This window comes from Dermacentor andersoni, chromosome 3 (assembly GCF_023375885.2).
Source record: "Dermacentor andersoni chromosome 3, qqDerAnde1_hic_scaffold, whole genome shotgun sequence".
Classification (NCBI taxonomy): Eukaryota; Metazoa; Arthropoda; class Arachnida; order Ixodida; family Ixodidae; genus Dermacentor; species Dermacentor andersoni.
In genome coordinates, this window is record NC_092816.1 from 52,932,132 (window position 1) to 52,960,105 (window position 27,974).

At 43.9% G+C, this 27,974-nt stretch overlaps 1 protein-coding gene across 2 annotated transcripts; it reads right to left on the reverse strand.

The window, feature by feature from the left end:
- Positions 1-1,864: 1,864 nt before the first annotated feature.
- Positions 1,865-27,821, reverse strand: Zyx (lipoma-preferred partner zyxin). 2 transcript variants are annotated; one of them, XM_055063581.2, is made up of 11 exons: positions 27,391-27,821; positions 25,018-25,245; positions 20,480-20,817; positions 10,176-10,404; positions 7,651-7,674; positions 6,871-6,972; positions 6,698-6,765; positions 5,870-5,917; positions 5,664-5,794; positions 4,044-4,164; positions 1,865-3,088 (listed from the first exon to the last, which is right to left on the reverse strand). In XM_055063581.2, the coding sequence occupies exons 2-11, from the start codon at positions 25,181-25,183 to the stop codon at positions 2,957-2,959; spliced, it is 1,359 nt and encodes a 452-aa protein (XP_054919556.1). In that variant the 5' UTR covers positions 25,184-25,245; positions 27,391-27,821; the 3' UTR covers positions 1,865-2,956. The 2 variants fall into 2 exon arrangements, with proteins under 2 accessions (XP_054919556.1, XP_050051730.1); XM_050195773.3 differs by lacking the exon at positions 7,651-7,674 and having other exon boundaries at positions 27,391-27,820.
- Positions 27,822-27,974: the final 153 nt, after the last annotated feature.

Sequence of the window (27,974 nt, forward strand, 5' to 3'; positions counted from 1 at the left end):
GCTTCTTCACACGCCCTTTGCTAGACTAACGGGAAGTATGCTGTCTCATTTTTTTCTCATTTACAAGCAGCCCAGTAGTTGAACAAGCTTGCAATAGAATTTTGATAAATTATGGAAATAATCACATTTCCTCTGCTATGTTTGTGAGCGAAATACTTGTCACTTCGTCAATCGTACAAGCCATGCAAGGCTGGCATAGGTTGCCATATTGTATGTGAAAACCACCAAGTTATGGAAGTCTTGCAACGTGCATGGTTGCAAAAGCCACTGACGAGTCTTGCAATTTTCAAACACCACAATTTGCATGTACACCAGCTTAACGTACCTGTCCCATAGAGTCATGCGAGATGACATTGAATGGTTAATGCTTTATTAATGCAAGACAAACTGCAGCAATGGTTTCTAGCCTGGCTTGTCTTTCGCAACCTACCGTTGCATGTAAAATTGGAAGCTGAGAAAAAGGAATTTAATATTTGTATCCTCTGCAGGACAAAGGCCTTTCCCAGTGATCTTTTATGTCTTGCACAAGGTTACCCAAACCTGCAAATTTCCTAAATTCATCTTGCCTCCCAATTCTCTGTTGTCCTCGATTGCGCTTCCCTTCTCTTGGTCCCCATTCTGTAACTCTGCTGGTTATTTGCCTTGTGCATTAAATGATCTGCCCAGCTCCTTTTGTCTTCATCATGTCAGCTAAAATACCTGCTACCGCCATTTGCTCTTCAATCTATGCGAGCTTTCTAAAATATCTTGGTGCGAAGGAGACTGGCATAACAAAATGATGTTGAATGGTCAGACTTTGAAGTGCTGCAAGAATGAATGTTCTAGGCTGATACCGGCCGAAGTTTAGCATGTTAAACTAACCACTAGTAGTATCCAGGTCAAATTATTCCTTCTTCAGTATTTCTGTAATATTTTTTATACTAGAGGTCTGCTTAACTCTGTTGCCTACCTTTCCAACAAAAAAAAATTATTGTGATAGGATAAGCAGAACTAGACATGAGACATCAGAAATACTATTCTGAGAACACGAGGTAGAACATTTCTTGACATGTTCATGGCAATCGTGGCAAAGGCCGAGCAATGATGATGCAGGGGTCTAACCAAGCAAAACAAAATGTGAAAAGATGTTTGGGCCAATTCTCACCTGCACAGAGCAGCATCTCCCCTTCACCCTAGTTTCTGCCTCATATGTTGCTACCGGTAGAATGCAATGATGGTATGCTTTTGAAGGCTTGCAGTAAGCTGCCAGTCACGACTTCTTAATGTCTGCTGTATGCCCTCTAATACATTCTTACTATTCTGTGAATTTACTTCTCGTAGTCAGGGTCTCCTGTGGATAACTGACCTTTAATGTACTCTTGCACAGATTATAAAGGCAGACTGCCCTTCATGATTTCTTGCTCCCACGCCAGGCTATTGAACATTAACTCACTCTTCTGCACAATAACCTTCAGGCTTACTCTTGCACTTTGTTGGCTAAGGTCCCCATTCATTTGTTACAAGTAGTCCCCAGCGCTGATAAATAGGACAATGTCATCTGCAAACCGCAGGTTGGGAAGACCATTCGGCATTTATCCTCGCTCTTTGCTCTTCCCAGTACAACAGCTGGTAGAGAATAAAGAGATGGTGCCAACTGAATCGTGCGTGGTGATGTTTGCCATACAAAGCAAGTGACAGAAATGCTTTTGTGTTGTCTCCGTGCTTAGCAAGTCGCGTAACCGTGAGCTCCACTGGCAAACGGTAGCATTTAAAGTACATTGCGCACGGTATGGAGTTGAGTACACATTTCTGGCATTGTCGTTTGTCCACGTAGCTTCACGCGAATGGCATCAAACACCTCTGGAATGAAGACATGGGCACTTAATGACATGGGCACTGTCCTTTATTGACCTTCAAAATTTGAGTACATGGCACAGCACTTCTATGATAGTATTTACATTCTTTAGCAGCAATGAGTACTAGCACAGGGCAAAAATTGTGAATATCTCAATCTTTACCATTATCAGACTCCGCAGCCCAATGCACAAGCTGGTGGATCCTCGGCTAGTCTGGATTACATTGCACGACAGAAATATCTTCATAAACGTGGGCACAGCCTGAATCGGACAGTGCTGGTCTTTTCTTTTTTTTTGCTGCTTAAAGTCTTTTACATCTGCAATTACAGAACGTGAATATTTAAATTCTTCAAGCTTTTCATGCTGTAGATGTGGCGGCACCATGATGCGCAGTGACACTTGCTAGCAAACTCTTGTCTGTTAAGACGTTATGACAATAATATATGTACAAATTCTTTCAATACTCAAAAAGTATCTCTCCTGTGTTTGCAGATATCTCCTAATGCTGGTAGTAGTTGTTGCCTAAAACACCGCCTAAAGCTACACGTTTTAGGCAGTGCAGTGTCTAGTCGGTAAAAAAGAATGGCAATTGCCTCCCAGTCGACTCCTTCAATTCCTAATAGTAAAGAGACTGATTCTTGGTGCTTTACGTTCCAATGAGGGATGCCAAGACGGAGACCCCAAGTGAAGCGTAACTACTCGAGGAGTCTTTTAATGTGTACTTAAAGGTCTAAGTACAGAAGCATTTTTCGCATTCTGACCCCATTGCAATGTGGCCGCCACGGCTATGTTAGTCGGGGTGGTGTGGGCCCGCGGCCGGGACTCGAACTCATGACCTCAAGCTCGGCACCAGAAAACAGTAATCGAGCCACTGCAACAGGTAACGACAAAGAGAAGCCTCACAGATGCGAGCCTGCAACGCACGCCATCAAGAGCCATCTGTGTGGAATGGTGTGCAGTACACGAAGCTACACATTTACAACACGCTCGCCCAACGAGTAGCTGCGGGCAAGCTACTCGGGTCTGTGACTAAAACGGCCATCGCTTACTGGCCGCTGCTACTGTGCAGCCCTTTCGGGCATAAAATTATCACATTGTTGAGCAGTGAGGTCACGGAAACCTCAGAGCTCGGAGACCATCCTGGAGGTGAGAGTCTGCACGCGGCGTGCGTTGCAACTCCTGCAGAGGATGTGGTCGTCGAGCGGGTAGCAGCCCCGGCCTTCCGCTTCGGACGAAAGTAGCAGTCCGCAGTCCTGCGCATGGGACAGCGTTCTTGATGTCGCTTTCTTTTCCATTCAGGAATTAGCAGCTCTCAAACTACAGGCTGGCAATCGGCAAAAAATCTAGTTTCTCATTGACTAATGAGTGCTTCTGTAAATCTCGAGGACAAGGTACATAGGCTGGCCTCATGTAAAGTTGCAAACCATACGTAGTAGAAGGTAACGTGCGTGTTTCACCTCATAAAGATAGAAAGAAAAACTAAATTCTGGGGTTTTACGTGCAAAACCACGATCCGATTATGAGGCACATAAAGACAGAAATATGTGGCCAGATAAGCATGGCTCCATACCGCATCATTAATAATCTCGCAATTGCATGTTCCAACCGTCACAGCCACAGACTGTCAAAGATGACCACACTTTTTAGGACACACCAAACACAAAACAAATGTCTATTTTCATTCAATTTGGCTTAGACACATGTAACGTGGTCTACGCACAAAAAAAGCACACTGTGGGACTTGTACAGTTAATATTTGGTTTTCAAAACAATGTTAGCAGTAACATTACCTAGCTAAATTGAAACCTTCTTGGCCAAATCCACCTTACAACTAGGCTCCCTGTAACTGAGCCAGAGGGTAATGGCACTCATCTGCACTGTTCTGAGATATTTGTTCTATAACGTTATCATTTATGAGACTTGCCAGCAGTATTGCAAGGTGAATGTTTCGTACATTATGGTTAAGAGACTAGTGTGTGACCAGATAAGTGGCATTGCAAAAGTGTGTGCGACCAGGCTGCAAAGTGACCTCAACGTTCATGTAACCTTCTGGAATTACCTGCTTTTTTTGTTTGGCAGATGGGCGTGGGCTTGCAATATGACAGTCTAGGGCATTAAGCTATGTCTATGTATATGACAGTAAACGAATGAATGAAGGGTGACAAGGTTCCACGACTTGTTGAATGTCATGACGTTTGTAGAGCTTACCTCACATCTGTAGCAGTTGATGTGGAAGCTCCGATCCAGGGCAACAACCCTCACTGTTTCTTCTTTGCCCGGCTCGGGCATAATTGGCTGAGAGCACACGCAACAGCGAGGGGCGAACTTCCTGTAAACGGCAATAATATTTGGCAAGTGAGTGTGTGGACTCGCTGAGCACTCTCCAACATTGTGCAATAAGCCTTCATGTGATATAGCAGGTTTGCACACTTTGAACCATGACGATGCAAGTGTCCGACTCTGACAACAGCCCCCCCCCCAATATTCACAAAAAACATTCTTACGTTAAAAGTGTTCATAAAAGCCAATCATGATTTTGGGCACATCATTGGTAAAGGTGGCCAGCCAATGGCGAAGAGCACTTATAAACAAAAAGCTTTGTGAACTTGGCCGCAGATTCCCAAACTTTTTTTTTGTTTCTGGGAACCGAACTATACCCGCAGACAATCCTCTGTGCCAACAAAGGGAAAGCTACGGAGGCAAAGAATGCACACATACGAACGCTTCTAAAAGAAGTCCCCACACTTTCATCCGTGTTAGTTTAAGCTGAGAAAGAGAAAATGTAAACGCATCTTTTACAACAGTAAAATAAGACGAAAGAAATACACCAGCAAGTGTAAAGTTTACTTAGTTTTCAGCATTTCTCTTCTGCATCTGGGAAAATGAGAAAGCGTCGCACGCGGAAGCTATGTTGATTTACTGTCTATTCCAAGAAACCAAAAGCGCTGTCAAAAGCTGTCATACTACTTGATATGGTAACACTTGTGCAGAAGTTCCACCTTCGTAGGTTTCCCTCCATTGCCACAGAAAGTTGGCCGTTAGTATAGCTATTAGTAAGAGTATGACAAGGGAGGGAAGCGAGGGAGGGATGGGGGGGGGGGGGGCAGGTACAAGTCAGTTGGTACTTCTAGAAATTTGTGGTGTTTATCTTTCCCATCAGCTTATACAGCTCTAGCTGTGTAAGCTAAGGTGAAAGATAAACACCAGAACATTTGGGAGGAACCACTGGTAATGCCTATCACTACATATTAAAAAATAAAAAATAAAGCTAAGTGTTCATATGCAAAGGACATGGGCCAAGAATGACGAAATGCAAGCTGCAAACTGTCGGCAAAGTTTTACTTAGCTGCAGCCCATCAGTGACTCAGAAATAGCTACAAAACAGCCTTTGCCGACTATTTAAGCTACCTTACAAATTTCGACGCGAAGTTGGCAGGAGACTCAGCCTGAACAAGCTGTTCTTGCATTTGCACTGCTGTAGAGCCAGGGAGCGAGACACATGTATCAGTTGTGCCATCAGAGCCCAAAATAGCTGTTTTCTTAGAGGGACACTAAAGAGAAGCACGAGAGAGGCAGTGCCACCCATTTTTCGTTCGTGCATTTTTGCTGGCTTACTAAGCTTTATTTTCATAATACGAATGTCCTTTTTTTTCCTTTGTTTTTCAGGGAAAGGAGATTTAGCAATACAGCTCAAATTTTCTTTTTCTTTTGTGTCCCGTTTGGTTCAGAGAAACTTTGTACAGAAACCCAGCCAACTTAGATAGGCTGGTCGACAGAGATTGACGATGACAGGTTTAGGTGGGTTGGAGACGATGGAGTGCGACGCACTTGTGGAAGTCGTCGATGCAGTGGACTCGACTGGTGGCGTCTACGGTGAAGGGAATGCCGTCCAGGCACTGGCCGCACACTACACATCTGAAGCAGGCCGGATGGTAGGGCTTGCCAGTGGCACGTAGGATCTGTGGGAGGCAAGGGAACCTTTCAATTCGTTTGTTCCCAACACGGCCGTCCAATGACAGAAAAGAAACACTCACCCTGTCGAGGATGGGCTTCTCACATACGCAACACTTCTCCAATGTGTTCTGTAAGAAGAAGAATACATTTTTTTTCTGCCAACTTCCAAAACAGTGTGCTTACTGCTGCAAAGACAAATGAAAAAAAAAAAAAAAAAAGATGGTGATAAGAGAGGACACAAAGGTAAAACAAATGCTCCGTTCATTGATCAGCTGCTACCAGTTTGCTTTCAACTGTCGAGCATGGCCCAGAGTCCAATGTCACATACCACGAGTTCCTGACATACGGTAAGTGCAACTTGACGTAAGTTAAACAGCATGTTTAACAGACATCATTGTACCCACTCCTGGCTGGCTGTAGCTGAAACTTTCCAAAACAAGTTTTAACAGGCAGTCCTTGCATGTAAAGAGGGCATCTACATATACATACATACAAACTGAGTGGTATGTACATTAGGTGACAAACTTCCCTGCTAGGTCTGTTCTTCAATTAAGCAGGCGTGGGTAGGTCCAGATTAAAGCAGTGAAGAAAATTTCTTACAGAAGAAAAAAAAAAGAACCTAGAACAAGAAGCAGACACTGGCCTAGCTAGAGCCTCATGGCCATATTCAACTGATCGTTAATGCCACAAAGGTTAAAACGGCAGTTACACTTTACCCAGAGAATAGGCGAGATCAAATGGCAGTAACGAAACTAGAGTGTTACCACTGAACTCCTTGTTCTCACAATACAGCTTTTAAGCCGTTATTGACGTGCTCTGTACCGCGGCCAGAGTGCTCTGAAATGACCATCCAAGTGTGCCATTAGCTTGCAACACTAGACGTAACAATGAACCAGTTATGAACATACCAAGTAGTCATCTTCACAGTATGGCTTCCCCTCCATAGCAAAGAAGGGCTTTCCTCTCAGTTCTTTCACTGCAGCAAAGGAAAAGGTTTTTAGCTTGTGCATCCAGAACACACCAACCTCACACAGTGTGCTCCTTGTTTAATGCATTGGCAAACGAACAAAAAGCAACTCACTGCAAACGTGACAGGTGAAGCACTTGATGTGATAGACCTGGTCCATGGCAGTGCACCCACTGCCTTCTCCAAGCACTTTTTCTCCACATTTGTAACACATGCCTGCAAAAGAAATTAAAAAATAAAATAAGCGAAGGACAACACGAACTGCCATGCAGCATTAGAAAATGGGCCTCTGGGCGTGCCACACGAACATCGATGCAGTTTTCAAGCAGCTGTGCATGCCAGTTTCTGAAGGTGGGTGCAAATGGAACCAAGCGACAAGTGTTAATGCTATTATGAGACCAACTAAGGCGAAAATGCACTCCCACAGTGTGTTTGCAGTGTACATACAACTATCCAGTACCTACATCAATAAGCTTATCAACATGCCACAGCTCAAGTAACTGAATATACTACACACCACACAGTATCTAGTTGGCAAACGGCATTCACAAGGCAATCAGTCATAGTTTATGAAGAGTGCAACAAACGGAAGAGACAAGAGACATACATTTCGCTCACACCATTCTGTTTGCATTAACAATGCTGCATGGCTGCTACTGCGGGCTACAAGTCATTCCTTAGCCGCCCGATGATCATACCACTAAAAGCACCATATATGCTATACTAGCTTCACCATGACACATAAAGCCCAAACTTGCTCCAAAATTGGGAAGGCATGCACATAAAGAAAATGTACTGGCAGAGCTGTTTCCATTCGCTTTTCTTTCTTCTTTTTTTTTGTTGCATAAACTCAAACAAGCATGCATTTATAAGGACAAAATTATCTTCCCTTACCAATGACAGGTGGTTCGTCATCCTCTGAGCAAGTGTGGTTAGAAAATGGTTAGAGAGTGAAACATTAGGGGCACACCCAAAGTATAGTCTGTGCACAGGCTCTTTAACGTAAAGTTTTAAGTTATTACATGCAGAGATGGGGAAAAAAGATGTTTTTGTAATGTGTCATTCTTTGGCACCTGTCAAGCACCTCATTCACTTGTCAATAGAACATGTTACTGCCACCACTAGTTAGTCACTGCACCGCGGCTGAAGGAACAGCAGCTGTACATTAAAAAAAATAGCACTGGTAGGTAGACACATGTCCACAGCTAACGACGTGAGGGTAAATGAGGCTAAATTTTGCCACTAGTTATAAACAAAGATGACAGCAAGTAGCTACCCAATGTTCTGTATTCATGAGTAATGCATATGTGACACCAGAAAAATATATATATATATATATATGTATATTTATCGAGGTCCAGTACCTTTGAACTGAGCTTGTGTAAGGTGACCCCAGCGCAACTACCATAAATGAACATCAAGCATCGTGCGAGTGACATGGCAACAAATTAAGCTGCAGGAAAAATGAGGCCTACAATGCTATTTATTGATTGACCTGAATGACGGGGATAAAGGAAGCGCACATTGTGGCACAAATTAGGGTCACCGACCTAAGAAGCTATTGAACACGCAAACCTCAGTAAACTTGTATCACAGTAACAGCAAACAGCACCTAGCTGCTTTCTTCTTGATGCTTTTGTTACGAACAGTAGAATTCATTGTATGGCAACACAAGTTAGACCCCAGCTCTATTTCTGCAGGGTCACTCATATGTCCTGGATTCCTACATCAAGCATTCAAGCACAATGGGCAGCACCATCTTGAACAGTTTCCCAGTCCCTACTGTTATCCTTAGTCAAGCGAATGATGTTTCTACAAACACAAAATTTTAACTGCAAATGAATCAATGTTTCCACATTTTCTACAAATCGGTGGTGCCATCTTTAATATTATTCATAAGCTGATGACGTACAGCCATCAAAAGATGCCTGAATGTGTCAAACCAATACATTTTCATATATATATATATATATATATATTTTTTTTAAATTAGCGGTGCCATATGGTCACCACCATTCATGGCTAGATAACAGAGTAACACTCTTGAATCTGCCTTCACTTCTGGGACCATATTCTCGGTCAATCACTTTCTTCACTTTTGCATGATGGGACATCTGGCACGACACAGCGCTGCATGGAGCGACGGGCATTCTGCCCACTTTCTCATCCGATTAGGGCTCCACTGAAAGCGATCTTGTCAAAAGGAAGGGCTTGTGAATATTCAAAACTTTCAAATAACGAATGGAATAGTGTCCAATTCGATTCGGTCTTTGAACCGAATAGTCACTATTCATAAATGCAAATATCTTTAGAATGCTTTTCTAATATTTTGAAACATCAACTGTGCCCAAATAAACAAAAGCGGAGCAATAGCAAAGTAAATTCTTACCCCTGCGGTCATAGTATGCATAAAACATAAAAGGTAAAACATGAGAACTTAGAACTCGCTACGCTCATGAAAACATGAGCGTAGCGAAGCTGGCTATGTCACTTAAGTAGCCATACTTTACAGGCTGTACAGTGATCATTCGCACTGTCTATAAAGAACCCTGAGCATGCGAAGAAACTACTTGTTTGCTCCTTATGTTCCATTTGTGCTTTTAATAAACAATGTTTTATAACGTGCTATGTAATGAGAAAAACTCGCTAACTTAAGAATACTGAGATTTGAACATCGTTTTATATTAATTGTGATAACGGCTATTCATTATTCGAAAGCTAGTCGAACAGTATCAGATTTTGTTTGCTTCTGGCACTATTCGATTTGTATTCGATTCGGTCCCAAAAATCACTGTTCGCACACCCGTAGTCAAAAGTGACAGACCGAGAATACCACTCCCTGTTATAGGGACACTAAAGAAAAAGATCATTTGGGCAGTACTGGTGAATTATCTTTCCACAAATTAGGGAAAAAAAAAAAAAAGAGGCCACTCTCACCACGAGGAAAAGGGCATGGTAAGCCAGGAAAGGCGCAAGAAATAAAGACAGGTGGCAAGTTCCTTCAAGTTCCCACACCTGCTCACTGTGAAGTCATAAATTTTGATGCCGTTTGCTCGAGCATAGTTATATTTTATCGGTAAAAATGGATTACACTGTATCCTCAAAGAGCAAGATAATGAAGTTGAGAAGTTCCAAAAACATGTATGAACTAGAATGGCCGAAATGCGGGGAAAATAAAGGGGGAACAACGTTGTAATCAGTGACGTCCCGCTGAAGTATCGACACTAGGGTTTCAGTGAGAAACTTAAGAAATGAGACTTTGCCCGTCATTTTTTTCGACTAGCAACCTACCTACTGCGAAATCAACAGAAGCAGAGTTCTTTGAGAATACTTTATCAATCCAACTTGATGCAGTGTCAGTGTCCCTCAAAGAGCGAGTCAACCTGAAGTAAGCGTGAACACCAGCAGGTGCCACTCACCGAAGAAATCTGGATCGCCCGAGCTCTCCATGCTCTGCACCAGCAAATCGGTGAGGTGGTCCACCTCGGCCTCCTGGCCCCCACGTTGGTGTCCAGACTTGTGGCCAGTACCCATGCGGCCCGGGTAGTAGGACGAATACAGGGATGAGCCTGTGCTGCTGTAACCCGACATTTGGCTGGGAGGACGCGGCACAATGGGCTCGTAGATGGAGCCCGAGTCGTACGTGCTCTGCGGGAGAGAATGGCCAGTCTGTGTAAGAGAGCTAAATAGCTAAGGCACTGATGTTACAGTCGCATGTGGTTTGATTCAATAGTTCATTCACAAGCAGGGGTGTACGAATAGTAAGTTTTTGAGATTGAGTCGAATACAAGTAGAATAGTGCTAGAAGTGAATCAAGTCAAATATTGAATACTTTTCAAGTATCTTTTTAATAATAAAGAGCCATTTTCACAATTAAAGCAAAGTAATGTTCTCATTTTAGTATTCATAACTCTAGCAAGTTTCCGTCATTACATAGCACGTTACGGAGAGTTCTTTATTAAAACCACAAATGGAGCATTAGGAACATATAAGCAGTTTGTCTGCATACGCAGGACTCCTCGGACAGTGCGAATGATTGCTGTAAGGCTGTCAAAGTCTGGTTCCCTGAGTGATGTAATCTGCTCCACTACACAAGTTCTCATGTTTTATGCCAATAACATGCCCATGGGAATGAAACTTATGGTACTTTTGCCAAAATTTCATATTTCATTGCCCACGATTGACACTTCAAAATATTCTAAAACCATTCGAAAAATATATGTATTTACAAACAGTGACTGTTCGATTCAATGGCTGGATTCAATAGGACCTTTCATTATTGAATAGTTTAGAATATTTGCACACTCCTATTCTCTAGTTTTTAACTCCTCAATGCAACAATGGGGCAATGAGGCAAGGGCACCGGATTACCCTTGACCACCTGGAGTTAACATGCAGCTAAAAGTAAACCAATGTTCTAGCATTTCGATTTTACCGAAAATGCAGCCAGGGATCAAACCCGTGGCTTCTGACTTGGCAGTGCAGTGCCACTGCCACTGAGCAAGCTAGGGGAGGTGCAATCGCAAGTGGAAATAAAAGTCAAAGGACCAACGGCACGAATACTGAGGCCGAGTTCAACTTTCGTCTGTTAGTTCAGCTTTCAATCTTCCCACATTTCTCACCGCCAAGCACCACATGCTGAAATTGGATGTTGCCAGAGATCAATTAGCACTTTAGTTTAAGAAATTTGTGGCCGGTAAGGTTTCACGAATGCCCCATGAACCCAGTGCAGAGGCAGCCGACAAGAAGCCGTGCAAATACTTTGATTCTGCAAGTGTGCTGACAGATGTGCAAAAATTACTTTCATGGTGCCTGCGTTTTCTGCTGACAGCTCTCGTAACCATTGATGCCTTTTAGTTTCACTGTACTGGTTCTGCTATACGTCCCTTAAAAAAAGAAAAAAGAAAAAAAGGAAAAAGAAGAAGAAAGAAAGAGTAAAAAGAGATCTCTAACCATATTTCCTGCACACGAAGAAAGCGTATACCGGCCGCTTTGCGCAAAAGTAGAAACGAGGAGCAAGGCAAAGAAGACGAAGAAAAAGCGAAGCGGCAATATTTTTTTCCGCAGCTAGCAGACTTCGCGGAAGCGTCTCCATACATGGTACGACCAAAATAGCGGTAATGGACTGTGCCGTGAGGGCACGCACTACGCAGAATGCCACGGACAGGCGACGCACGTACTTGGAGCGATACGGCGAAACGGCGCTTTCACACTCAAGCCAGAAAGTGCACCGCTACTTCAGCAGCTTCACGCAGTGGTTTTCTTAGTACATAAAACCGCAGCCCGCGCGCCGACAATTAACTGTGCCACGACACACACGACCGATCGCGTAGCTTCAACTCGAAACTGCGAAGCCTCCGTAAAGGCGCTGCCGGCCAAGGCAGTAAGTTAGTAGAGGCAGGGCGATAATGCGCATATGCGACGTCGGCCTCTCACCACCGAATCCGATCGTCGACCACGAGATCGAGTCGTCGTCGGTTTGTCGGTCGCCGAAACTAGCGCCGGCAAGGCAGACCTCGCAGCAGCCGCAGTGCACAACACGCGACGCCAACTGCGCTGACAAAATTAACGAGGCGATGTCTGCGCGCCACGAGCCGTTGGTTGCGCCCGCGCGAACGCAAACAAAATAAAACGAAACAGATCCAAGCGCTCGCCGCCCAACCTCTCAGTCCGGGGGTGTCGTTGACGGGCGGGCAAGCAGGCAGGCAAAGGAAGGCGAATGTGCGTGTGCGGCGCCGTCTGCTTCGCGCGGTAGCGGTGGGATATCCTCTCGGCTGTTTTCCGGGGCCCCGGGAACGAAGCGGACACACCGCAAATAGATTCTTCTCCGGCGCGAACCGGCGCGGCAGCAAAGCGCTTGCGTTGCGAAGAGAATAATAAGACGACCGGGGTGCGCATTTCCTTCGCTCGTTACTTTAACTTTTACAAGCCGCGCGAGAGCTTCTCACAAACGCGCGACCGAAAGAAAGACAACGCACGAGCGAAAGTGATTGCGTACGTAACGAGTCCACGTCGCTCAAGGGGCTCACGTCGCCGTCGCTTGCGGATAATTTGAAAGCTTGTGCGAACGTACTACTCGCGTCTAGCTACTAAAGAAACGCGCGCCCGATAAAACAGAGGAGCCCAAGCAGACGAAACCGAACCGCGCGTACCATTATAGTCCACGCCCTTCAGTGGACGTCCAAATCAAGCGCACGTCAGCTCCAACCAAACCAAAAAAAAGAAAGAAAGAAAGGAAGAGTGAAAGAAAAAGAAAGAAAAGAACGCCACCACATGTGAAACTAACCGCGAGTACCATTATAGTTCACGCCCTTCAGTGGACGTCCAAACCAAGCGCACGTCAGCTCGAACCAAACCAAAAAAAGAAAGAATGAAAGGAAGAATGAAAGAAAAAGAAGGAAAGGAATGCCACCACATGTGAAACTAGCATCAGCCTGCCAGGATAATGTAATGATTCTATTCCATTGATTATTCCTTTTCACGCTCTTCAATGGCCTTGGCGACCCTCCTTCCGATGTGACCACCGGGGTAGGGGTAGGCCGGTGATGAAGGGTGGATGATAAGAATGAAAAGAATCGGGAGAAAGATATTGCACAAGTGACTGCGTCACCACTCGTGACGAGTTCTTTTACTATAGAGAGACTAATTTTACTGCATCGCCGTGAACGGTCTCCACAAAGGGAGGAAGCACAAGTCTGTCCACAAAGAAGTGCCTGATGCACCGCACTCCTCGTGTGACAGATAGCAGCGCGCAGCTTGTGACGAGGATGATAACACGAAGCAGAAAGACACAAAAACAACTAGCGGACACAGCAAGCTTGCACTGACTGTGCACGTCGGCAGGGGGAAACACTTCTTGGGTTACAGTGGAAGCATGTTTACTATGGTTAGGTCAATTAATGCTGTGATTAAGGCTGTAGATTGGGCTAGATTCATGGTAATGAACGAAACTCTGCGCTAAGACACGGGATGAACAAAAATGTGCATTTCTTGCTTCATCTCTTGTCTTAATGCTGAGTTTTGTTTGCCAATGCTATGGTGATACAAGCATCAGCAACTTACTACCCTACTCAATTTAACTGGTAGCTCTACACGCCTTTCCCAAACATACGTGCTATCAATCAATGAATGCAAAGTGTCATAACTGAGAGTTGTTCTCTTCCTCTCTGTCTCTCCATATGCTTCACAGCTTGGAGCAAGCAAGAGTGCATTGCATGCATGCGAGTTAGCTGAAATGCTGCGCTATCCAAGGTTGCAACGACAGTTAAGCATTTGCACAAAATGCAAGAAAGCTGCCTGAAAGTGTAGCCCTTCAGCTAAAGAAAAACAAGTTACTGGGGCACACGTGCAAGTGCTTACAAACTCTTGGCATTTTTCTGCCAGGTGCCCGACTTTCACGGTGAGTCAGACAATTACTATCTTGCATGCCCATGCCTTGAGTTGCAGAGCGCAGATGCAAGCGTAGAAGATGAGGAAGCCTGTGCTTACTCGGAAAGGCCACCAAAGTGATAAAAGATTGGAAAGTGTTGCAAAAACATATAGGTACATTCTCTTCTGCATAAGCCTGCCTACATGCTGCAATTAAGGTTATATGATGAATAATTTAAAAGGGGTGTTCAAATAGTGAAATTTTCTATTCGAATCTAAACCAAATATTCGAGAAATACAACCTCCGAATATTGAATACCTCTTCATTTCTAAACCAAGGGAAATATAAATTTGCGTGCAGAAAATATGTGGAATCACTAGCCAGCATTGGTGATCGTCATGAATGGATATCGCGTTTCTAGGAATTTCAACACGTATGCACCACCTTCTCGAGCACTAAAAACACAAACGCAACTTGCCCGACATTAAGCCCCCGCTGAAACTGTACAACTAGCTCGCTCTCAAGCCTTAAAGTATAGTTTGAGTTGAGTTCGTCCCGGCCATTTACAATACAGATGCATGTAATGTTGTTCATGACTAGCATCCAATCAACTGAGGAGCTTGAATAATGAGCAAACTACTTCATGTACTTGGTGCTCAATAAAGCAATAATGAAGACACAAATGAAACAAGGGAAGAATGCATCACATAGCAGCACTGCATGTTGTTTTAAAAGGATGCAAACATGGTGAGAGTGGCCACGTATTCAGTTGCCTTGTCTAAATTGAAACAACGAATTTGTGCATATTGGCTGCCGAAAAGCAAGGCATTCTTAATGAATGACCTGAAGAAAGTCAGCTGAAATTATCTGCCCCACGCACTCACTTAGACATTGGTGCCTCTGAACAACAAGCAAGGCTCTCCTGCAGCAGAATAATCCAGAACAGTTTCCACAAGCATTGGTTACTACTTCTCGAGACTTCCCTTAAGTGTAATTATCCCTTATATTCAAGGAAAAAAGAAAAATGAAAACACTGAATAGACAATTCTCGAATCGAATGTTAATCGTATACAGCGTTCATGCTGCTTCTGAGCCAAAGAATTCAAGGATTTTTAAGGCCAAGCCATTATATTTTGTAGTACCATGCTGTCTATAGTAATGTCACAAAACAAAAAGTGGATACAACAGGCCCACGCTACCTCTCACAAAGTTCCTGCTGCTTCTTTTCAAGTTGTTAGCTGATGCTCACAATCTCTTGGGCTTTGTCTTTGGCAGCCTTCCTTGTGCTATTTGATTTCACATTGCAGGCGAAGTTGCATTTGGCCTCTGCTGTTTCCAACTTGCTCTTTCTTTTCAAACTTTCAATTTCCCTCTGGAGACGGCGCTCGTTCAGACCCATTGCTACTTCATGCTGTGGCTTCTCTGCTTCCAAAGCAGCACAATAATGCTGTCTTGCAGAGGCCACTAACTTCCTCAGTTCTCTCGTGATCTCTACATTCAGGATGCTGCCCGCTGTGATCACAGCATCACAAACAATGCGTTGGGACATGTCTTCATGCAGCCACCGCAGCAGTTAGCCAGTTATTTCATGAGCGTGGCATGCCTGCACTTAAACACAGTTACACAATGCAAAGCATTTGCATTGAAACAACTGCTTCAATGTTGTCAGGCATTTAAGAAAATCTAAATGCAGTCAATGCTTTAAAAAAGTATGCTTAAAATTCCAGGGTTTTCAAGGATCAGCAAGAAATTCCAGGACTTTCAAGGCTTTGAAAACGCTATTTCGGAATTGAAGTGTTTTCAAGGTTTTTCAAGGACAGCATGGACCCTGCAAATAGCAATGACTATTTGATTCGTACTTGGAATTTCAAGCATTCGCATGCTCCTAATAATTTACAATGAAAGCTCTCAAATCATATCGGTGTATGGTGGCTAATTTTTAGCATAATATATGTATGGAAGCGCCAACTGCCTTAGACATTATAATATATACGTCAACCATTTCAATGCTTTCTTTTAGAGAGAAGTAATGAGTGTCAAAATTTGTGCTTTACCAATTTCAAAAATATCCGATCCTGTGATTGGCAGCAATGCTGACGAATGACTAGAACAATTTTTGCATCCATTTATAATCAATCCTGTTTCCTTATCCAAACACAATTATTTCATATAAGCAAGAGTGATTCTTATAGAACAACATATTCTTTAGTGCTACACTTAGCTATAAGGGCCAAAGCTGGAAATTCCTCAATTTCTGCCTGGAACAAATTTGTACATTTTATCTTCATTAAAGTTTAGGTGCTGAATGCTTGTGTATATACTTTAGTCTGCATGTGACGAACAAGTCACAAATTCTTGGTGAGGTATCGTGTTTGTGTGTCTCCAGCCTCTTTTGTGGGCCGATCTCGGAGATGGTGCAGTCTAAAAACGTGGACCGATACCGGTGGTACTAGTGGTATCGATACCACTGGGACCGACAGTACCAACATGAAGTACCATCGCACAATGGCAATACTGCGATGCAGTGGTATTGGTGGCAAGGAGAGCGTTCTCAGTGCTCGTCCTCGTCTTCTCGTCTCCGTCCGTCTTTTTGCACTGCCACCTTTTCAAATATCTACCAACACGCCCAATCCACCACATTAATCAAGTTCTCGTATTCTTCCCTTGTGACAGCTAGCATTTAGAGACGCCATGGACCTCTCAGATTGAACTATATGGTTCACTCACCCCGACTCCCACAAATCACTCGGGAAGGCGTTGTATACCGATGTCAACTAGAGACTGAATCACCTTCAGCTTTTTATTCATTAATTCTCGCGTCACTCTTCCTACAGATGAGCCAATCAAAGGTGCCACTGAATATCGAGAGAGGGATGCAACACAAAGTGCAAGTAATACTGACTGCGGCAGTTTTACACCTGAGAGCTGCTCTGTGGCCTTTAAGGAGCACTGTAACGCACTACTCAATGGGTACCATTTAGGACATCAGCGAATTCTGCCACACTGTCGAATTTTGTTATGGCACCATACTGAGCCAATTATAGAGGCCACAGCAACCCTGTGAGCCAATCAGAACACTGTCAAGATGACGAGTTCAACAATGTCCAGGACAGCAACTCGTGTTAATTTTGACTGTAAGGGGTCACACCAACACATCTTAAGGAATGTATGGTAGTAGAGAATGGATACAATGTATTTATTATGGTCAGAGAACATACTAGTCATAAGATGGCTATGAGCTGGTCATATGCGGACGTATGAGCAGAGCAGTGAGACGCTGTCATCGCCACCATCATCATCCATCGGGTAGCTTTAGGCACGAGTGCTTATGCTCTGTAATGGCCGGCTGAGCTCACAGGCTCTTTAAGGCTAGGTAGTTCCCGCACCATAACAAATACTGTTCCAGTTACCATGCAGTCCATCTATTCCTTCAGTTAGACGATGTGGTGGCAGTGGTGTGATCCGAACTGTATCTTTGATATTAAAAGGTATGTCCTTGGAATATCCCTCCGCCCAAGCAACTTCGATTCCTCCTGCTTTCATTGTACTCATTCACTGCGATAACAGCAGGCTCTTGCAGTGGACACCGCCATATTCTCAAGAACAACTACTGTACGAGGCACACCAATGTCATCTCAGTACACTGCACTAATGCCTGCTGTGGCCTAGGAAATACATGCTTAGATGCGACCACTGTCGGACGCTGCGTGGTACACAAAACTCTGAAAGAGCTGCCAAGCACCATGGGTGCGCAATAGTGCAGTGGTTTGCATGCCCAACTTTCGTTTGCAGCAGGGACGCGAGTTTAGTCCTTAGCAGTAGTGATGAGGAGCAAATCTTTGTTTTCCTTGACCAAATGGTAAGCGTCAAGATAAGGATGAGAAGGTAGCCTCATGACTACAGCTGGGATTTCCGTGACATGTCCTGGCTTCGAAAAAATGCCCCGATGTTAATGTCGGCTACGTACATGCATCTACCAGACTTCTTGCACCTGGTTTTCAGCAACTCTCTTTGCCCCGTTGTCCAGGCTTTCAGTAATCTTTCCAATGATTTAACAGACACAACTGTACTGCAGGTAATATTTCAGCCTTGGCATTAGTGGTTTCCTCTGCCTATGTACCCATGGCTTCCAAATCACTTGTGCTGTGAACTGTCTTTCAATCCTTCAAGTTTGCAAGAAATGTAAAAGTGCCACATTAATTTCATGTCCATCATGTGTCATGCGGTACCTGCCAGAGTGCTTCGTGAAGGGTATGTGTCCGCTTTCAGAAGAGCTCTTAAACTGGAACGAAGGACTTAACGCAACTACATAGCTTAATTTTCATTCCAGGCACTCGCCTACAAAACGTCAGAGGTTTGCCACCGTAAATCCGTCTGACTATTGCATCTTGGCTGGCAATACTTTGTGTGTTGTGTGCACTGTAGTGTGTGCTGCATGGAGTTCTACTATACCAGGGTGTCAAGTCATTCAAGAGCTATGAATGACTTGACACCCTGGTATAGTCCTGGTAGTCCTGCAATGTTGCATACATTGAGCTCATGCAAGAAACAAAAGCAGCACATGCTTGGAATCCTGACAAGACTTCCTAGCTCCTTTCCTGGGTGTGTTCTCCAAGAACAGCGAATGGCGATTACTACTTGGACGTAAAACGAGCACTCAGGTTTTTACTTTTTATCTCAGCAGTAGTGGAGCTCTTGTTCTCCAGCCGAATTTTAATTATTTTAAATAAGAAAAGATCCAGGTTGAGCAAGCAGCTGCTTGAGATGTTCTTGACAGTTTATGTCACGTTTATGTTTATGTTTATGGCGTTAGTTTATGTTTATGTATGTTTGTGTTTATGTCAATGGCAGAGCAAAAAGCAGCTTTTCCTTTCTTTTTTTTTTTCTTTCTTTTGTGGCCAGAGCATGACAAACATTTTGACACCATTAAAAACAAACTTCATGTATTTTGGTGCTCCATGCTCTGGTTTGGAACACGTCCCATATTTTTTGTCTTTATCTCCAGATTTTAGTAATGTTACTGTCCAAGTTTATCCAACTCTATTCATGGCGACGACTTGACAATCATCACGATGGCATGGCAAGGACGTAACAGAAAGGATGGACATAGCAAACCAGTTTCGAACTTTCAGCTGGTGTTGCAGTAGAAAGAACATGTTTTCTATGGACAGAGTTACCGGCAATCAAATGTCGATCTCTTCATGCCCTAACAACCTCACCCTCCTTTCTCATGTTGCTGTTGTGCTGTAAAATGCACCAACATGATGTGATGCTAAAGATACTCTGCTTATAATGATACTGGTTTTAACGATATATTGGAAATAAACATCACTAGCCGATAGAACGTCAACTTTTGTTTGTGTTCTATGACAAAATCAATCGCTTATTAAAATCCTCCCATGACGCATTATCGGTTATAACAATTAAATCTGGATACTCTATGTGTTGTCCCAAAGAAAAGGAGAATGTAAAAACCTTGGGGGGGGGGATGCTGTCACACTCACTTGAGTGCACCTCGCATGGCACATCTTCGTTGCATCACCCTGCACATTCACAGCCTTGCACGCCTCTCACTTGTCTCCCTTCTACCCTTCGACATCGGCGCAGTCAACTTTCATGTCGGAGGGGTGGAAGGGAGACAGAAAAGGGGGTGCGCGAGGTCAGTGACATGTAGAACGAAGCGACAAAGGCGTGGCATGAAGTGGGTGCAGCACAAATGCGAGTGCCGCAAAGGTGTGCAGCATGCAAGTGGGTCTGGCGGCTCGTGTTTCTTCTTGCGTGTTCTCCCCCCTCCCCCCCATGTATTTTGCATTCCTTCTCCTTTCAGCGCAAACATTTAGCAGCCATACCTAACAGTTATAGTAGCCAATAATGCAGCATGGGAACATTGTAGTAAGTGGTTTGTTTGACCATAGAACACAGGCAAAAGTTCACGGTGTGGCAGCTGCTCACTGTTACGTGTGAGTATTGTTAAAACCAGTATTGCTATAAGTGGGTTTCGATGTTTGTCCCCTCTGATCTTTTCAAACAACCCAATTATAACAACTGACTTTTCTTGGCACTCGAGTATTGCTACAAGTGTATTGCTAAAACACGAACTTAAGAGAAAGAAAATGGACAACACAAGCATTGGCAATTGTGTTGTCCTTTTTGAACCTATTCTATCCATCTCTTGCATGCCCGTGTTTTGATACCATGAACCCTGACCAACTTGCTCTGCTTTCTGTCATTCTTAGTACAATCAGTAAATGTAAGAAAAGCAGCAATAGAGCTGTAGGTCACAGTAACCAACACCTTTCTTTTTAAAAGCCTGTCCACTGAGATCTTGAAGCACCAACCATCAGAGAGACTCACCGCTGATGACTGTGGCCTGAAGTGGTGGAAAGAAGCCGACGAGGACTGGGCCGTGCCATATGCCATGCTGTCGGGTGACCGCGGTGGCGACGGCGGAGGCAGGTCTTCAGAGTACGAGGCTGAACGGCAAGTCTGCTGCTGCTGTGACGCCGAGTACGATGGAATTCGGCCGAGTGTTGGCGGGGGAGGAGGCGGAGGCAGTGGGTCTGTTGAATCCAGTGCAGCGGCCGACACGACGGCATGCCTCTCGAACGCTGTGGCTGGGCTCGCCTGTGGCTCTGCTTTGCAGGGCATCACAGGAGGTGGCGCCGACAAGTTGGCATATGTTGTGTCGGGCACTGAAATGTAAAAACGCAACGTGAATGTTACTGGGATTCAGAACTTTCAGTTAGAGTTCAACTGTGACAAAATTTTATTTTGGCTAAATTGGTTACAGATAAGTTGTAGTAATGTGCTATCAAACCAATTGTGGCAGAGCTGCAGGGCTTGTAAGTGTCTAATACTTTATTACCAGCCTTTAAACAGCACCTAAGTAGACGCAAGCATCTGATACCCAATCTGTGAAGTCATGCCCACAAGCAATGCTGGTTTGCAACGTTCTGCCTTCTGTGTGGTTTCTAGCTAGCAGCAACTGCAGCATCTTTACTTAGTTTCAGTACCAAAAACATCCAGTGATGGAAGCTGCACTTGGTCTTTCGGAGCAGCTTTAGGAGCACCAGAAATCGCAGTTCGGAATGTAAAAGTTTGCTGTTTGGAGCAAGGAAACAATATTTTCAAGCACTAACTTACTGCTCTGGTGCAAAGAGGAACCTCTGCATGCAGTTAATGAAAAAAGATGCTGTATGAATTAGTTCTGAAAAATTGCATCCATCATAAAACTGGTACAGCGCAACATAGAAAGGAAGAAACAAGCCGAGCCGGCCAGATGAAGGAGCAGAGCGCTTCGTGCCTTCATCTGGCCGGCTCAGCTTGTTTCTTCCTTTCTATGTTGCGCTGTACCAGTTTTAGAACGCAATAACAACTCGCCCAATCTTCAACCCTAGTGCTTCCATTAGGTATTATACTAAGATGCAAGTTTTTTTTCTTCAACTTGCAGCTCCATTTTTTTATTAATGCGTAAGAAGATACTTAACCCCGAATTCAAAGTTAATTCTGCATTTCAATAAAGAGCTAAGTTAAAGGCTTCATTATCCATTTCATCTGACAAACGCTTCATTTGTTAAAGCTTTCATCTGCTAAACTCATGTCCACAAGTGGAATACGTGCAGCTACCCAATTCGATATTAACATGGCGCAAGCGCCATATCCTCGTGCATTAACAACAATGTGCTTGGATAAACTCACGCGCTTAAAGTGCAAGCTAGTCAAAGTGTATGGTACACGGGTACTCAGCCGAGAGTTACTGTGAACTTGCCTGATATGTGCTTGTGTGCTTACTGGACAGAACGGCGTAGGCGCAAAGCTCCAGACTAAAACGATCACACTTCGCAACAATGAGCGACGCATGTGGAGCTGCGTGACGAGCCAGGGACGTGAGAATGCAAAGTGGCCCTGCGGCCACCACCATCGCATTAAGTGGATACTATTTCAACGAAGCACAACACAGAGCAAAATTAAGCGTTTGCTTCTTCCCGCTAGCATTGTAAAAAAGCAATGAAATTGATTTTCACCGTGATAGCTTCTTTCTTTCTCTGCTCAGTTATTTGGAGCAGGTGTGCATTGGTGCAGTCGTGGCACAATGCCCGCGATGGACAACAATTTAGTGCACCGCTTAGCAGCATTTCCTTCACGGCGCAGCTTGGCACAATTGGCACGGCATTTCCACCACTGACACCTATTTTTGTAAGCTTTTCATTACACATCCATTTGTATTTCACATGTAAACACTTTTTTTAAGGGAGGCATGCTCCATATCAACACCATCTAGAACTAGGCTTTTTGTGCAATCCAAGATTGCCCTGCAGTTGGCCCCTAATTTAAATGTAAATGCACAAACATACTAATAAGCCGTATTCATTGTTCAAAAGTAGAGATATCTGAATAATAATTAAAAATATATATATATATTACAGTGTATTAGCCATTCCATACACGTATTGCTATTTAGGAACACCGAAACACCGGAGAAATAATATGACCAGCAGCACTGGTGGCACCATCTCGCGACATTGAAACCAACCAGAGCATACAAAATCATTATTGCAATGAAAGGCTATGACCAACATTGTTGGTGTCATAAAAGCGTCAGCAGCAACATAAAATCAGGAAAAACAATGGCACCTTTCTCTTCCTTTGAAAATAGCAGTAGAAAATGTCACGATGATTTCGATGCTTCGTGGTTCAGCAAACTACCACAAGATGTTGTAATTATTGCTGCTACCACCATATGTCTCCAGTGGTCTGCTAAACCGTAAACTGCAATGTCTATGCAGAGAAGCTAGAATGCTATACAGTACTAACTTTAAATATGGCTTTAAGTATTAGAAATCTAAGTCTGATACATAAAAAAAAAAAGAAACACGGAGAAAAATGGTAAGGAAATCTTTCTTGTGTCATTCAATACATGCAATGCTATTGGAAATCCATTCAACAGCCAGCTTGTAAATGAGCAAGAAGTTTAATTGCCATGGTCACCTGTTGGTTTACAGTGTGCACTTACAACTGGCTATTTCCAAGGAGGCAGGTAGGGTAGACGTAGTAACTTCAAATATTTGGCTACATTTCTTTTTATCTGACGAAATTGCATATCAAATTACCAAATTTAATAATTTGATTGAACGTAGAAGTGAGAATATGTGAAATTTCAAATGTTCGCACATCCCTCGTTGAAATTTCAAGCAACGAATGTCAGTATTCTAGAACACCAGATTAAACAAGAAAAGTATCCCGCAATCAGTAATGCGCAGCAATCGCACAACATATTCACAGTGGTAAGCAAAAAATTAATGCATCGTCATCAGCCTATTTTAACGTTCACTGCAGGAAGAAGGCCTCTCCCAGCAATCTCCAATTACCACTGTCTTGCTTGGCCGATTCAAAGCTGTGCCTGCAAATTTCCCAATTTCACCACACCGCCTGCTTCTTTGCCAACATCGACTGCGCTTCCCTTTCCTTGTGCGTAATAATGAATAAAGAAATAACTGCAGTCTTTACGTTACCGCACTGAAGTGATCATCTGAAAAAGCTTTTTTTTTTACTTCATTGAGTTAGTTGCATCATAGATAGTTGCATACAAGTTACCCAACTTTGTTTCTGATGTGCACACACTAGAGTAATTTCGAATCGATAAAAAAATTAAATTATGGGGTTTTACATGCCAAAACCACTTTCTGATTATGAGGCACGCCGTAGTGGAGGACTCCGGAAATTTCGACCACCTGGGGTTCTTTAACGTGCACCTAAATCTAAGTACACGGGTGTTTTCGCATTTCGCCCCCATCGAAATGCGGCCGCCGTGGCCGGGATTCGATCCCGCGACCTCGTGCTCAGCAGCCTAACACCATAGCCACTGAGCAACCACGGCGGGTTTCGAAACGATAGGAAGAAGCGAAAGAGTTGTAACATCATAAATATGATGGGAAGAAATATTGCAGAAACAAGATGTTAACTATGACATAGATATGCATCGAAAGGCCCAGATGTTTTCATGTTTCTCAAATCATCTTAAGCAGAAAAAAAGTGTGTAAAAGTTCCCAATAGATAAAAGCTTGTAATGCTTAATGCTAAATAAAACACACGTATACAGGGCACTGCACGAGAGGCAGCAGCCATGCCCACCCATGAGACACGCAGGTTACGATGCAACACCACTTAGTCAAAACTTATTAGGCAAAAAAAAAAGAAAAGAAACAAGCATCAATAATCTCCAGTGTGCTATAACACCGCAGATATACAAGTATATTTTATTTTATTTTTTCACGGTCAAATAATCATATCTTACGTATACTATTATTTACCGTAACGTGCACAAGAAATGTGCACTGAAATTTCACAGCGCTGAACTTCCGCATATTCAGTGGAACTTTCAGCAGAAAGTTCAGTGTAAATTTAGGAGGAACTCTGGGTGGAAATTTCAGCGAAACTCTCAGTTGCAATTTCAGCTAAATGTTCAGCACACTTCCATTGCCAAACTATCACAGTACGGAGACAAGAATGAAACTGACAACACAAGTGTACGTGTTGTCCGTTTCTTTCTCATTGGTGCTATGCGCTGCGTGGCAAAAGTTAGTGTGAATTAACAAGCCTGTCTCAACATGGTCGAAAAAGTGAAAACAAGAACACTGTAACCCTGTAATCAAACTTCGACATCACCTACACAGCTAGGTTCAAGAAATGCAAGGTCCGATGAAAACTCGTCCGGTCAGGGATGATCATGGCGCAGTATAATCGGACACCAACCACACAAATAAAAGTTTAAAGACACAAAAGAATGAACAAGGCCCTTGTACAGGAGCCGGAACACATCTTTTTGCTTCTTTTAAACGTTTATTTCTGTGGTCGGTATCCGTTAGAGTGTGCCAAAGCAGCTGCAAGCTCACCATGCGAACTTCCGTGGAGTCCTTGCGTGGGGGTGACTTTCTTGGGTTTGGGAGGAACCACCGGCGCTATCTTTTTGCCCCTGAGTGGCGAGTACTGCTGGGGTGTCACATGGCTGATGTGCAGCCTACTCAACTCCTGGATGACGGAGTCGGGGTGGGCTGTCATGGTTCCCTGCTGTGACCTCGGCAAAGTCGTATTCCAAACCCTTCCTGTCCAAGAAACCCTAGCTGTAAGACGAAGAAGAAAAAGAGTAATGAAAGAAAAGAATGCACAATGTGCTTACACTCCAATTACATTTTTTTTTAGCATCGGTTCATATCACCAAAATAGTCACAATTCTGAACCTACAGCTAACATGACTAGCACCAACAGTAAAAAGAATATTCGGTGCAACAGCATTTAAGAACATGTGACATTTGCGTAATTCATTGATGTATTAGTGCCTCGAAAATATACTGTAAACTTAAGAGCTCCATCTTTATGACAAAACAGCAACACGTTAAACAGCCAGACCATTTTTTTCAAAGCATGTTTGATGGTTAAAAAATGTCTGCCTGATCTGGTCCTGTAGCCATTTTTAGAGCCAAAGTTTGATGCCGCATTCGTTCCAATCTGTGAGCTGCATTGTGGTGTGTTTTAATCTTGACTTTAACTACAAGACAGAAAATAAAGTTCCATTTCCATTTTGCTCTTTCCAGTTTGGCCTCTGCACACAATCCTGGTTCTTCATTTGTACCTTGCTGGCATTTACTTTGTGCAGCTAACTGGAGGTATAATCCGGAAGTAGTTACAAGACTCATCACTTCATAGCTCCAATTCTCATGAAGCCTTGCTGAGAAAAAATAAAACCCGTGCATTGCATCGTCACAAGTCAGCGTCGGTTCCCGACTTTGCAAGAGAAGTTAACCTGTACTCCTGCTAGCAACATGAAAGTGTAAGCTGATATACATATGGAAGCTCCAATTCATTCATCATCATCATCAGCCTATTTATGTCCACTACAGGACAGCGGCCTCTTCCTGCGATCTCCTATTACCCATGTCCTGCGCCAACCGATTCCAACTTGCACCTGCGAATTTCCTAATTTCATCACCCCACCTAGTTTTCTGCAGTCCTCGACTGCGCTTCCCTTCTCCTGGCACCCATTCTGTAACCCTATGGTCCACCGGTTATCTAACCTACACATTACATGGTCTGCCCAGCTCCATTTTTTTTTCTCTTAATTTCAATTAGAATATTGGATATCCCCGTTTGCACTCTGATCCATGTGGCTCTCTTCCCGTCTCTTAACGTTACGCCTAATATTTTTCGTTCCATCACTCTTCGCACAGTCCTTATCTTGTTCCCGAGCTTCTTTGTCAACCTCCAAGTTTCTGCCCCATATAGCACCGGTAGAATTCAGTGAATGTAGTACATCTTTCTTTTCAATCATAGCGGCAAGCTCCCTGTCAGGATCTGGCAATGCCTGCCGTATGCACTCCAACTCATTCTTATATTCTTCTGTAAATTTCCTTCTCATGATCAGGGTCTCCTGTGAGCAACTGACCTAGATAAACGTTTTACTTCACAGACTCTAGAGTCTGATTGGGGATCCTGAACTCTTGTTGAATATCTATAATTCTAAGCAAAATATAACTTACGATTACTTTTTTTTTTCCTTTTTCTTTTTTTTAAGGACAGGAGTGAATCCTTAATGTGGAGCCATCGAGTTGGTTCCTGTGGTTGAAGTGTCGATTTCTTAGAAGCAGCGATGCGTACAACGCCCGCAAGAATGACTAATACCGGCGCGCTGAGAACCACGCCCAGAGACTTCCGACTGCTTATCCAAAGTTTTATGTTTTATGTATCTGCAGAGGCACGCGACCCCTTGCCTTCCTTTTTAACGCCGCAGGGCTCAGTCTAAGGCCTTTTACAAATCCGACAAACCGTTTCGAGATGTACACGATCCCAGCAGTGTGCTGAAAAATAATTAAAAATAAAAAAGACCGAACACCTGAAAGCTGGCACCTGAAGTTACGTGCACGTCACGTCACACGATCGCGCGCACTCCACTGTTCACACAACAGAAACCGCCGAGAAGCTACGACCCGATCGACACATGATCGCTTCGCGCACCGAGGCATTTCCAAACCGAATACTACTACTTTCGCATCTGGTCCCACAGTTTTGACGAACTTATTGCTCTCCTGCCTGCCGCATGGGCTCTCCCAAAGTTCTGCAAGATTTTCGTTAACACAGTGCGGTCAGCGTGCTTAAAAGCGATCGATAACCTCGCCCTTCTGTCAAACGCTCGTAGGGCGACTCCGGGTCAAGAACCCCGGAATCCGAGCTCTCGTGCGCAAAGGAATGTTGCGCGTTTCGCACGGGCTCACCTTTGTTCGTTCAAGCGTGCAGCTTCTGCCGAGACGACGGGCGCTGCCTTCGAGAGCTCTGGAATGCCCTTTGCACAATCTTGTCGAGAAACGTGACGACTCTTGTTTTCTCCACAGAAATGTCGCCCGCTCGGCCGTCGCAGTGTCAAGTGAAGAAGCTCGCAGGTGTGCGCGGAGCCTTTCTTTCCGGCGGATTGCAGCTCGACGAATCAATTTTTTTTCTTCTAGCGATAGCGACCGTCTCCGACACGCGGGTGTGACGGCGCTGATACGTGAAACTCAGGGAGAGCGAACCACGATCGCGGTGGCAGAGAGCACGAGCATTTTCCCGAGAAAAAAAGTATGACAGCTATGCGAAACAAATAACAAAAGTACGAAAACGGTAGCAGCACCCCATATAAGGGAAAAACACGGACGGAAAGAGGATTCCGCTCCGCTTCCGGATTCGCAGGTTGTCACGGCCGTTCGTAGAGTTACGGTTCATTGAGCGTCACGTATTTGTGCTGTGAACAGAATCTTTCTTGGGTTCTTGTAGAAAAAATAATCGTCGTACAAAAGAAATGGCAAAACTTTGGTACTTTCAA

Excerpts from the sequence above, each read along its gene's own strand:
- Zyx (XM_055063581.2), bottom strand. The coding sequence starts at position 25,183 with ATGACAGCCCACCCCGACTCCGTCATCCAGGAGTTGAGTAGGCTGCAC. Across the intron at positions 4,165-5,663 it reads TGCATCGACGACTTCCACAA|GAAGTTCGCCCCTCGCTGTT; the intron begins GTGCGTCGCACT and ends TGCCGTTTACAG. Across the intron at positions 3,089-4,043 it reads TCAACTGCTACAGATGTGAG|GACTGCGGACTGCTACTTTC; the intron begins GTAAGCTCTACA and ends TCCCATGCGCAG.